Raw genomic sequence first — 12,917 nt, 5'->3', positions numbered from 1 at the left:
ACCGTAAGAAGTGGCAATAATGGCTGTCGCTTCAGAACTAAGTTTAAGGCGCAGTATTGATAAGAATATCGAGTAAGTATTCTGACCGCGTCTGCCACAAATTGATGGCCGCTACTGCATGGGGTAAAACATAATCCCACGAGTAAGAACGCATTTTAAGAAACCGTCAGAACAACTGCAGTTCCGCGGCCAAGCTGAAAACTGCCCCCACTAAAGTTCGAGGCTAATTTTGACAGCAAGAGCGAGGCTAATTAAGTTTGCCAGCAGTTTAACGAGTGTTCGATGAGACAAGTTAAGGTCCTTGACTTGTTTGCTCTTTCGTTATTGATTTATTCATATCTGACGAGCTGCGTAGGCACCCGTTGAGAATGACTCGTCGTCGCTGGTATTTTCTGTCCCGTCTTCTCTCCAATCTCCTGTCCCATTCTCTACTAGTGTGTCCGCTGCTGACGCCTCGCTGCCGAAGTCCTGGCTGGTATGAAAGCGTGCAGCAAGGACGCGATCCGAAACGCCCTGAACAGCTCTCGGCTCCACTTTGACGGGAATTTCGGTCTCCACCAACTGCAAAGCGATACCAGAACGCCGCCGTTTGCAGTGCTTCCTTGGAGCACTCTTTGCAAGTTGTCTTCTGTTTCTTCTGTTCTGTCGCCACCCTGTACTCAGAGTTCATCGTCAAAGAAACACCAGCGAGATTATCTTTGCAAAAAATCACTAAGAAAAATAAATCTCGCCTTTTTCCTCTCCATGCAAACAGCGGAAAACGTACACTCGTGAGAGGTTATGGTGCCTAGGGATGTTGTTTCGCTTCGGAAGTGTCTACTTATTAATGCGTTATCGTCAAACGCGTCACCTAGAAAAAAATACGTCTTCGGTCACATAATTCTCCGGACCGGAAGTGATAATTATTCGATGTATCTTCGTTGCGTCCGTAGGCCACCTCTAGGCAACTTCGGGAAAACATCTAACGACCACCTAGAGGTCCCGAATAAATATCTGGTTGTTTGCAGGCAGACGTGCTAGCGTCCGTAAACACGACCATGAAAGAATGATACAAAACCCTATGTAAAAGCATCAACAGCTTCTAGCACTATCGCATTGTCAACACATGATGTAATTAGGTGTCTCTGTGAATTTTTACTCACTGCTAGAATGTGCCCGGCTCATGTGTGTACTCTAAATGTCTCCCCAATTAGCAAGCGTGCTCTTGTGATTATTTTTTGGAACGCTAATCTATTCGCCCATTTTTCACACTTTAAATTCCCATGTCGTGGACCTAGGATTACCAAACTTCCAACGAAGTGAGTGGTATGACAGGACAGAAAGTTTACAGTTGAAAATAAACTAAAAATTAAGAACGGCAAGGCCAATGAGACCTTGAGTGCCTGTTCATTCCTGAACTTGCTTTTAAGGGTTCGTATTATGCTCCTATTGCGCGGGGCGCCCTAACTGCCTTTTGTTTTGCGCGTGCATGCAGCGCAATCTGAATGCGGGGGAGTCCCGCCAGTCCTAAGTCTAAGACAAATGCGAGGGAGTTGTCGAAACGCCTCCTCTCTTCTCTGGACTGTAGGAAACCGGACCCAACTTAAAGAATTCGCAAAGCACAAATTTCTATTAGCGTGGCATACTGGTTTTTAATATATATAGAGAGAGGTCCTGATTAGAGGACAATTTATCAACGTAGAAGAGGACAGTTCAGAAAGCAGAATGAAAGACAACATTCCACTGGTGGGATGTAATTACGACCCCAATAAGTCTGTTCGATTTTTTCGCACATATATCCCAACGATCCCCTCATCTCGCTGTCCTTTAATGTGCACTATCTAACATGAGTGTTACATTCGAAAATTGTGTTCGTACATATATTCTGTGTCTTCGTTCGTACTTTGGTACCGATTATAGTTGCGCGTGTGCTGACCTTAACGAGACTCTTGACACACATCGTTGAACGCCGCTGCTTCCTTGCTAGGACGCCATATACAACGGCTCCATCATCGTTACTCGGAAATGTCTGCGCGCTGCGTAAGACCACCTTCAACCTCTGCTGCCAGCGCTGTCTCTCTGGCCTGATTTTGTTTGTTCTTTGTACAGGAACACCGTGAACAGAAGATCCACGAAAGAATAAAAGCGCTCCACACACGCTGGCTCACATGTTTGTACCTAGCTAAGGAAAGGTGCTCGTGGAAAGCAAAAATATGCACCAAAAAAATATGCATATAACAGATTTTTTTTTTTTGTCATGGGTACTGCGTGTTCTTATTGCACTTTCAGCTCCAAGAAAACGTCTGTGGTGACACCTTTTTTATTGCGAAAGCAATACTAGTTGCACTTTCAACACGTCGCGTAGCAAGACCGGTAGCTACCATATTAGCATATTGGATTGGATTGGAATTGTATAACCGATGCAACACCACAAGTCTAACCACAAGCACCACCACCAGCTACACTACCAGCTGAACCATGGCTTAGCTACGGATATTGCTTTCGCAATTACCGGGCTTAACCACGCCAAGCCACAGCCATTTTTCTTTCTTTGCCCGTAATCTGTTTGGCATTTTGTTCAAAATGGCCCCCATCTACCCCGTCTATCCTGGTCCTCACCTGCACTGCAGGCAGCGTGACCGAGGGAGGCTGCTTCCGCGTCGTGAGCATCAGGTACAAGATGAGGAAAACGATGATGGTGACCATCACGATCATGTACACGACGCCGCATGCGAACCAAGCGTTGCGGCCGTGCTCGGACAACTCGTACTTCTCGGAGAGAGCCCGGGCCTGCGCTGGCGACACTTTCGGCGCCCGAGCCCGGTCTGCCGCAGCTGCTGCCGGCGGTGGCGGCGGCTGCTGCTTGTGCCGAGGCCGACCATCCTGTTGCTTGTCGTGGCGCCGCTGCTGCTGCACCTCTGGCGGCGTCAACGGCGCGGAGAACGGCTTCTGGCTGCGGACTGGCCGCCCATGTGGCTAGAACAGGGTCACAGTGGTCGCTTCGTTAATTGTGGCTCATGATCAAAACATTCAAGTGGACATTAATCAAGTGAACTTGCTTCACTTTTTGTTCGAGGCCCCTCCGTTGTTTGGAACGGAAATAAACGCAATTTGAATTTGAACTTTAAGGCGAAAGCCTTTAATGGATCATACTGTCGTCCGTTAACAAAGCGTGTCACACGCGTTTAACTCGGAAACTAAAAAAGAAGAAAACCAGTGGTTGCTTCAGATAGAGGAGGAAAAAATGAACCTAGAAGCCAAGTTTGATGACTGTAGGTTAATTAGTTCATTAATTGTAGGCAAAAATGTCGAAATTGCGTCGAAATAACGCGGACGTCGATATAGCCACGAGAAAAATGGGACGTCACATCCACCGGAAGTCGTCACAGCATAGTGAAAATTGTCACACAATGGTCGAAAAAAGGTCGAATTTGTGTCAAATTAGATAGAGAAATATGTAATTAAGCGCAGTTAACACTTCAGATCCTCGAAAGATGTACAATTTGGGTATCGATATAGCCACGGGAACGGTGTGACGTCACATCCACCGGAAGTCGTCGCGGCATAGTAAAAATTGTCACAGAATGGTCGAAAAAAGGTCGAATTTGTGTCAAATTAGATAGATAAATATCTAATTAAGCGCAATTAACACTTAAGATCCCCGAAAGATGTACAATTTGGGTATCGATATAGCCACGGGAACGGTGTGACGTCACATCCACCGGAAGTCGTCGCGGGCATAGTGTCCTCGGCTTTCGCCTCTCAACACTTTAGTTGCCAAAGTGTCCACGCAATTTTTCCGAGTTCATGCAGCCGCAGTCGCGGTGGGTTAGGGACATTTGCGTTCGCCTGCGGTCACCAAGGTCACCGAATCGGACATCAGCCACGGCGGCCGCATTTCGATGGAAGATATATGCAAAAAACACCCAGAATGCAGTGCTGTGTCAGTGTACGTGAGGAGCCCCAAGCGGATGAAATCAATCCGAAGCCTCCATACGGCGTCCCTCATGGCCCATGTGGAGCTGAGGGACATTTAGCTCCACATCATACAGCACATGCAACTTTATGCAGCAGGGAAAATTCCAAGCTAGTCGATGTAATTTCCAGTGAACAAACCGCGGTACAAAGCGCGCATTAAAATACTCCCTGGCACATTTAGGCAACGCTTGCGGAGCAAAATGATGTGCCTAACCGTGCAAACGTACAACGTACAAATCTGATGCGCAAAGTATCATTCTTGCGCACTAAGTGTGGGCGTTTCGGTTTAAAGAAAAAAGTGCCGGAATAACCGGAATTATCCATTTAAATGCGTAATTTCGTCCAAATTTCTCCGGAAAAAAGTCATACATGCCAAAACATAAAAAAATAACCTGTAGCACTTATCCTGGTTAGTTCAGACGGACGTGTACTCGAGGAAGGCGCAGAATATTTTTTTATTTCCGGCTTTCGGACAATCGTACCATGAACAACAGCTCCTAACGGCTCGGCAAGAATCAGACCCATTTTCAATGGAGCGATATCTTTTCTTATGAATAAGTATTAATCCATGCCCAGATGAAGCCAAGATCCTCTAGTAGAAACGTTTGCTATGGACCGAGGCTTCATTCCTACCCCTTGTTGTATTTTCAAGTGCAGCATGCTTCAACTGAGCAGAAACTTTGCAAAACGCCAGACCACGCATCGTCGAAGTTGAAACTGTGTTCACACGTTACATGAAGAAGAAAGAATTGAGATCTCGATGGAAAAGGTCAAAACTGTTCACTGCCTCTTAGGCTCCAAACGGGCCTTCATAGAAACAAAGCGAGACGTCTTTATTTCTTTAAGAATTAATTATTGCGGTCAATCCTGCTCGGCGAATATTAAGGAAAGAAAAAGCACGCTTTAATATCGTAACCTCTGACACATTGTAACATTGTAGTGGATGCGAACATGTTATGTCAATAAACCCGAACGTACAGGCGCCCCGAAAGTAAAACGGATGTCGCATTCGTGCGAAAAAAAAATTGTGCTTTTTCTCCCCAGCCGCTTATAAGGCAAACACCAAACTACTGCAGTGGCTAGCCAGATGTGCCACGTGTGCCCTCGTGTGTGCATGCGTATCGGCTCGTTAACGGATACGTATGCACGTTTACGAACATCCCCACGATACTCGATGACAGCGTACTCCTTAATGAAATATAATTTAGACACAGGTAGCAAACGAGTACGATAGAAGAGGACTCCCCGCTCCACATAAGTACCGCGGGTCAAAATTTAGACACATAAAACAAAACGTGCACCCTTCCACCAGGAACCAAGAAACATAGAAGTAACGGACTTCAAATATTTGGCCTAAAAGACAGTTCTCTCCAACATGTCGCTTACTTCTAAAAGTAATGTGCGCTAAACGAAAACAGCTGCAATCTACAATGCTTGTCTATTCTCTGCAGTCATAAGGAATGCAGATATTACCGCTCTGCAGCCGATAGCGACATGATACAATGAGAAACACTAGCTTCCGCTTGCTGTGCCAGAACTATAGTGAACGGCAGCCATGTTAGGGCGCTAAAGCAACGGCGTTGTATTCGGGGGGCACAAGGCTCGAACCCAGGGACTGCCGTGAATTGCCCGCTCTCCAATTGCCTGCAGGCGTCCCCCGACCTGGAGCTCGGTTTAATCAGGGATAAAAACCCTGGAAAATGTTGCACATGGCCTTCTCCCTTACAAAAATGGTTATCAACTTTCTTTAGAATTTGTATTGACATTCTATTTACTCTAGTAACCTTGTAGTAACTTTTACATTCTATCAACAATTGTTCATACAGAGTTGGTAGCAAGTTGGAAAACACACAGGAGAACCTAGGCAGCGACCACTTTATAATCAGAGTGGCCATTGAAGCCGAAAGCATCAGAAGGAAAATAGGCAAGGCAAGACTGACAGACTGGGACGCTTTCCGCACCCACTGCAAAAGCATCAAAGGCGACATCACGTCTTTAGAAGAATGGAGCCAACAACTTAAACAAATAAGAGATACATATACCAAAGAAGTTAACCGCACAGAACAGGCACCAGAGGTAGACAAACGACTCCTCGGCCTATGGGAGGCAAGGAAAAGCCTAACCAAACGCTGGAAGAAACAGAAGCTTAACAGGAAACTAAAAAATAAGATAGCAGAAATCACCAAGCGAGCGGAAGAATACGCAACACAACTGGCTAGACAGGGATGGCAACAATTCAGCACAACACTGAATGGCACCCTAGGCACGGCCAGAACGTGGCAAATACTAAGGAAGCTCATGGACCCATCGAAGAACAAAGCAGAAAGTAAGAAATCGATACAAAGACTGATCCACCAATACGAAGGGACGGAGGAGCAGCTAATCCAAGCAGTAAAAGAGAAATGCTACGGAAAAGAACAGGTGAAAGCCTACCAAGGAGAATACCAAGGGAAAGAAAACCAGGACATGGACAAACCGATAACAAGAGAAGAAGTTATTCAAGCCATAAGGGCAACGACAAAGAACACGGCAGCGGGGGCGGACAAGATCCAGAACTCGTTGATAAGAAATCTCAGCGATGAAGCGGTAGAACAGCTCACAAAATACTTAAACAAACTCTGGGAAGAGGGAACGGTTCCGAAAGAGTGGAAACACGCGGAAGTCGTTATGATACCCAAACCAGGCAAAAAACTGCAGATAGAAAATCTCAGACCTATCTCGCTAACATCGTGTCTGGGCAAGCTTTTCGAAAGAATCATCACTAAAAGAATACAAAGACACCTAGAAGACGGAGAATGGTACCCCAACACCATGTTCGGCTTCAGGGAACATCTATCGACCCAAGACGTGCTGCTTCAGCTCAAAGAAGAAGTACTAGAAACAATGCCAAGCAAAGGGGAAAACGTAGTCATGGCCGTGGACATCAAAGGGGCCTTCGACAACGTATCCCACGCAGCAATCATGGAAGGCATCAACGCCACCCACTGCGGAAAGAAAACACACGACTACGTGAGAAGCTTCCTCAAAAACAGAACTGCAACGGTGGGTTTGGGAGACCTACGAAGCGAGGTCTTTCAAACACCATGCAGGGGAACTCCACAAGGCTCAGTGATATCACCAGTGCTCTTCAACATATCAATGATCATCCTAGCCAAAGAGCTCAGCCAGATACAAGGAATGAGACACGCAATTTATGCGGACGACATCACCATATGGACCAGCGAAGGCTCGCTAGGAAGCAAAGAAGAAAGTCTACAAGCGGCAGCCACCTGCATTGAAGGATACATGAAGAAGAGGGGACTAAGGTGTTCCACTGAAAAGTCCGAACTTCTCAGAGTAGGAAGGCACCCTACAGAGGCTAACCTCGAGGTGAAACTAGAAGGGCAGAACATACCGGAACAAAGAATGATAAGAATACTCGGTATGTGGCTGCAAGGTAGCAGGAAATGCAGCCACACACTCAGCCTGCTACGCAAAGCGGCGGAGCAAGTAGGCCGAATGATAAATAGAGTAGCCAGCAAAAGGCATGGCATGAAGGAAGAATACACAATCAGACTGGTGAACAGCCTGATAGTCAGTCGAATAACATACTCACTACCATACCACGTAACCATCAAAGCTGAAAGAGAGCAAGCAGAAGCTATCCTTCGCAAAGCGTAAAAGATAGCCTTACATCTACCAAGGAACACGTCCAACGAGAAGCTAATGCAACTAGGGCTTAACAACACTTTTGAAGAGCTGAGTGAATGCCAAATAAAGGCACAACTTCAAAGACTCAGCGACACAAGAACCGGACGAGCACTTCTGACTAGGTTGGGTCGGGAGACGGAGAACCATCAGAACAACAGGGCAAACATACCAGACACACTAAGAAGAAACAAAAGCGTACAACCCATCCCCCGCAACATGGACCCAAACCTCCATGCCAGCAGGAGGAGAGCCAGGGCAGAATACTATGAAAAAACAATAGGGCACAGGGACAGCACGGTATACACCGACGCTTCCCCGTACTATGGTGAACGAGGAAATAAAATGGTGGCGGTAGTCGTCAACCACCAGGGAGAACACATAACGAGCCTCACGGCCAGGGCATCAAATGTAGCAGAGGCGGAGGAGATAGCGATAGCCCTAGCAATGAGGGAGGGGGATAGAAAGGGGAGACCCCTGAATATCTTAACAGACTCACAAGAAGCGTGTCGAAACTACACAAAAGGAAGGGTAGGCAAAACGACACTCAGGATCCTCAGCGAGGGGACACCCTCGGGGAGGAGAGAGAAACATAACATAATTTGGATACCAGGCCACGCGGGGGTCTGGGGCAACGAAAGGGCGGACGAACTAGCTCGAGGGCTTACTATCCGAGCTGGGGGGTCACAAGCCCCGGAGGAGCTCTGGACTAGCCTAGGGGCTGGGTACTCTGAAACACTAAGTTTATACAGGGGGCTAAGATACAAATACCCCCCACCACACAAAGAGCTAAGCAAGGAAGAAGCCGCAAAATGGCGGAAGCTACAGACAGGCTCCTTCCCCAACTTATATATACTAAGCAAGACGTTCCCGACACAATACCGCGCCACATGCCCTTGGTGCGAAGCGAGGCCAACACTATACCACATAACATGGGAATGCGACAGAAACATATCGTTCCACAAACACGACACACCAAGTGCGGAGCAATGGGAGAGCCGGCTCACCAGCTGCGAGCTAGAGGCCCAAAGGGCACTCATAGCACACGCAAGCGAGGTGGCCAGACTCAGTGGAGCCCTGGACTAGGGGACCACCCAAGGCTAAGGAGGCAACCTCAAGACTTGAAGAGAAGACTTGAAGAAGACCTCCACCGCAGGCTAAATCTTAGAAATCAATAAAGTTTCTACTCACTCACTCACTCTCTGTATGTACTCCTGTCAGTAGAAAGTTACTAGAAATTAATTTTTGCATTCTATGTACCTTTGTTAATACAATGCTGGTAGACTGTTACTTCTTTGTATATACTCCTGTCAATAGAAAGTTACTAGAGAATCTGGGTGCAGTTTGACACATCGAGAGAAATAGATGAACAAACTGCATGGTGCTTGAGGTGATTAAAACTATCTTGTTCGCATAATCGTGAGGACATCTTTGCCTGATTGCATGGTGGAATCTGTTGCAGCGAGCGAACCGCCCAACACCCGGACATGAAACGGATGCTCTGATACTGGACAGTCGGTTCCGAATTGATTGATGACAATCCTGCTTTGATTGACAGCCATCTGCTTCTTCAGCCAAAGATACGAAGAAAAAATCTAACCTCCTGACGTTCTCTGCGAACTTGAAGCCCCGGCTGCTCCCGCTGTACCAGCGCACTGTCAATTCGTGCAGGTGAGGCCAAGTGGGTAGGAGGCGTGAAGTAGTAACTGGGAGTGCCCTTCAGAGCCGACGGGCTTTTCTTGGCCTTCGCCATCTTCTTCTTCTTCTCTGATTCCACCGAGGCCAAACATGATGATGATGATGATGATGATGATGATGATGATGTCCTCAGGCTTAATGGCACATACCCATGGCGGGGGATTGGCCAGGGTGCATGGCGGATACAAACGCACACATGTACAGGTAATGGAGAAGTTTGATATTTTGATAAACATGTCGCTGTTGTTCTTCGTCATCTTGAATCGGTAATGGCATATGGCACATGTTCACTGTGAGGCCGAGACTCAGGTGATGACGCCTTGATCCGCGTGAAAATATCTTGTGGCAATGAAATTGAAAAGAGGACGGGAATGTAATTACAAATTAAACAAAGGCGTTCAATGTCATGACCAAAAAACCCCAGAAATCCCTATTTCTGATCCATTTCTTTCTGCAGCAGTGCGTAAAAGCCAGCAACTTAGAAAAAAAAAACAAATTTCTGCTCTCAAACTTCCTTGAAAACCCGTGAAGATTCCCTCTCCGCCAAATCCGACTATTAAATTTCGTGAAAACGCGAATTTCCTCAAACGGGACATCAGTGAAAATAAACAGTGAATTAACTCATTTGAGCCAGGTTGGAAAATAACAAGGGAACACGTCTTTACGGGAAGGAAACAGAAAATACAGAAAATTAAGTTCATGGACCATTCATTTTTTTTTCCAACGTGACTTATTTTTATCTCGCACACATGTCTGAAGTTCACTTTTTCTTTGATTAAAATCACCGTTGCAAAATGTCCTCGCATCGCACAAACCATGCTTCATGGAACAGTAGCCAAGAAAGCCCGTTCCATCACGCGAGAACGCGCCCGAAAATAAAGCAAAGGAGAAGAAGAAGAAGAAGAAGAAGAAGCAGGCGAACATGGCTGACCACGGCACAAGCAGAGCGGCGAGCAAGGCGTTCAAGAAGAAAAGCGTCCTCCCGGCCGGCATCGTTCTCGTCTTGTTCTTCAGCAGGGGAGGGGGCGCGGGTAAGTGCCGGAAAGTGCCGGAAAGTGCCGGACGCGGAGCGCGAGGACGGTCTTGCCGCGAGTTCTGACTCTTAAGCAATGGGCCGGGCGTTTGAGAGAAAAACAACTAGCATGGGAATGCGTGCTGGCTTTTGAGCTAGCTAAAAATCGGTCCTCAACAATTGGGAGGCCGTGAGATTCTATCGTCTCTTCGCAAATTTACACCGTACTTTCGCTTTCGATGGGGCAGCGAGAACAATGCTCACAAAATTTTCAAACCTGAGATGGTCGCGTGACTGACCAGCTCGTGATCGCCAGCCTATTCGTGACAGCCGTAACCTAGCTGCGGAGGCCGATGGGAAGGGTACCTGGCCAATGACAGCACTAGCGTGAGCCTATCCGCAAAGATTCATTTGAGTAATTTTGCAAATACGAATCCTGCTGTTCGCGACTTGTACTTTTGGCTTGTTATAAATGCATATCCTGCAAAAGTTATGAACGAAAGTTGCGAGTAAATTCATTCTTTTAGTAAGTCAACACGAATCGTGTGTTCTTTCTTGCTTCGTTTCTTTCCTATAACCAATAATCGTCAACACCAGCTCATGCCTATAATTAAAGCTAGCATGCCTTTTACTTTGTCCCTGTAAATATAAGGAAAGCTAGCTCGAACAGTCAGTGCCCATGATTTGTGTGGTACAGGTGTCATCACGGCGTTGAGGTGAATGGAAGCGAGCCGAGGATGGAGTTTCGCATCGTAGGTCAAAGCTATGCATCCACATTGCGTTGTATTTCAGTAGCGCGATGTTGACTTTGCACAAGTTTCCCCGCTGTGCTAAAGCTGTAATAACGGGACAGTTCGCTTGGTAGGTGCGCAGCGTGGTTCGACAGCTGAACTCAGTGCTGCAGCTGGGTTCGACAGCTGAACTCGGTGCAGCAGCAGTGAGCGGAACGCCAGCGCTGTAGTTACGAGGAGGGTTCACTTCACCCCAACGCAGATGAGCTGAGTCCGTTCATTCGCAACTACGAGCTGCTGTCCTACCCAGCCCAGCATCCGGGCAACGAGAGCGCCCGAAGAGCCAAGCGCACCTCAGGCCAGTGGCACGACGCTGCCCGTGTTCGTTTCAAGGCCCTCGGACGGTAAGAGACAGGCTGGGCGCCGACACGAAATTCGCAGAGCCCGAAAGTCGGCTTTGGTCGATTCGACAGTGGCAGCAATAACATATTTTCTCTGCGCCGTGATCTGGGATGCGTCGCAATATGCTTTCAGTCTTCGACTGCTCGTTTCGGTTCTATTTTAATTCGGCTCTGCTTTCCTTTCATAGCATTGTAGACTGCTAAAAGCTACACTAGTTTTAAAATACGTCTCATTTAGGGAGGGGGGGGGGGATACCCTTTAATTTTCCGGAACATATTCTTTACATTGAAGGTTAAAAAAGACGTTATTTGAATAGCAGTCGACATATGCCGCATTTCAGAGGAATTATAAACCACAGAGGTAAATTTTCCCGAGAAATTTAAGGCAACAAATAAAAAAAGAAGTTGCCGACTTTCTTCAACCATTGAGAGTGTTTTCTCGTAAAGAGCACTTATATGCCGTCAAATTAAGGAATACGTCGTAATTGGCCAGTTGATACGAGCTTGAGGACTATAAGGTAGTAAAGTTTCACAGGTTCTTTCGTCTTCCTTATTGCACCAGCGGTGCCCCGCCAGAGACGGTTGGTTTCAACTCGAAGACTGAAGCTTCTTTCTTCGCACCACGGGTGCCCCGTCAGAGACGGTCTCTCGATGAGTAGATATGCAGGGATAAAGGGAATACTTATGTACAGTTTATGTACAGAAATTTACATTGCATATACAAGTTTAGGCACTCAAGACAAATTAAACGGCAAAGATATACACAACAACAAAAAGGTGGAACTGGCTAACACTAGGGGAGGCCCCTACTCGGCGTAGCCGAAGATGCGTAGCATCTCACCTTAGCGCAGAACCCCGCTTCCCACTCCGGGGCCCGGTTTTAAAGCCCTAAAGGCCCGGCCCACATTTCGTAGCACCAAATCATTCTGCATTCTTCATATCATTGGCTAATCGAGAGCATGGTCAGCCCTCCAACTACCGTAGGGTAACACCCTTTCCAGAAAAACAAACGCACGGTCGTGCCAGCATGTGCGGAGTAGAACGTTCTCTCCACCACAAAATAAAAATAAAAACAAACACAAATACACATTCGTTCCAGAACGTGCGCGAATCGGTTCCGCGGGGCGGGTGGACACCCGTACTTCCCGGCGCGTTCGCGAGCGGCCGCGTTCCAAGAAAGGAGACGCTCCGCTTTGAGTGCCCCCAGCCGCGTTCCAATGACCCCCGCGAACGCTACCGATCCCTTACACGCCCTTCCCAAGATTCTACAAAGGGCTCAAATGGCACTTTTAGAATTACAAACAAAAGGGATCGGTGTCTGACACGAAACTAACCTTCGGGTGACATAACATAAACAAAACGTACACATTCAAATGCGCGTTTCACACCTGTAAAACCAGCGCATTCACCGAAGTCCAAGCTGTCGCGCTG

General features: G+C 47.1%; 1 protein-coding gene across 1 annotated transcript; it reads right to left on the bottom strand.

The window, feature by feature from the left end:
* Nucleotides 1-333: 333 nt before the first annotated feature.
* Nucleotides 334-9,397, bottom strand: LOC149339970 (uncharacterized). The gene is made up of 3 exons (XM_089551031.1): nt 9,245-9,397; nt 2,599-2,955; nt 334-561 (listed from the first exon to the last, which is right to left on the bottom strand). The coding sequence occupies exons 1-3, from the start codon at nt 9,395-9,397 to the stop codon at nt 334-336; spliced, it is 738 nt and encodes a 245-aa protein (XP_089407157.1).
* Nucleotides 9,398-12,917: the final 3,520 nt, after the last annotated feature.

Source organism: Amblyomma mixtum, chromosome 6, assembly GCF_055824585.1.
Source record: "Amblyomma mixtum isolate Tamu chromosome 6, ASM5582458v1, whole genome shotgun sequence".
Taxonomy (NCBI): domain Eukaryota; kingdom Metazoa; phylum Arthropoda; class Arachnida; order Ixodida; family Ixodidae; genus Amblyomma; species Amblyomma mixtum.
This window is presented reverse-complemented; position numbering and strand designations above follow the sequence as displayed.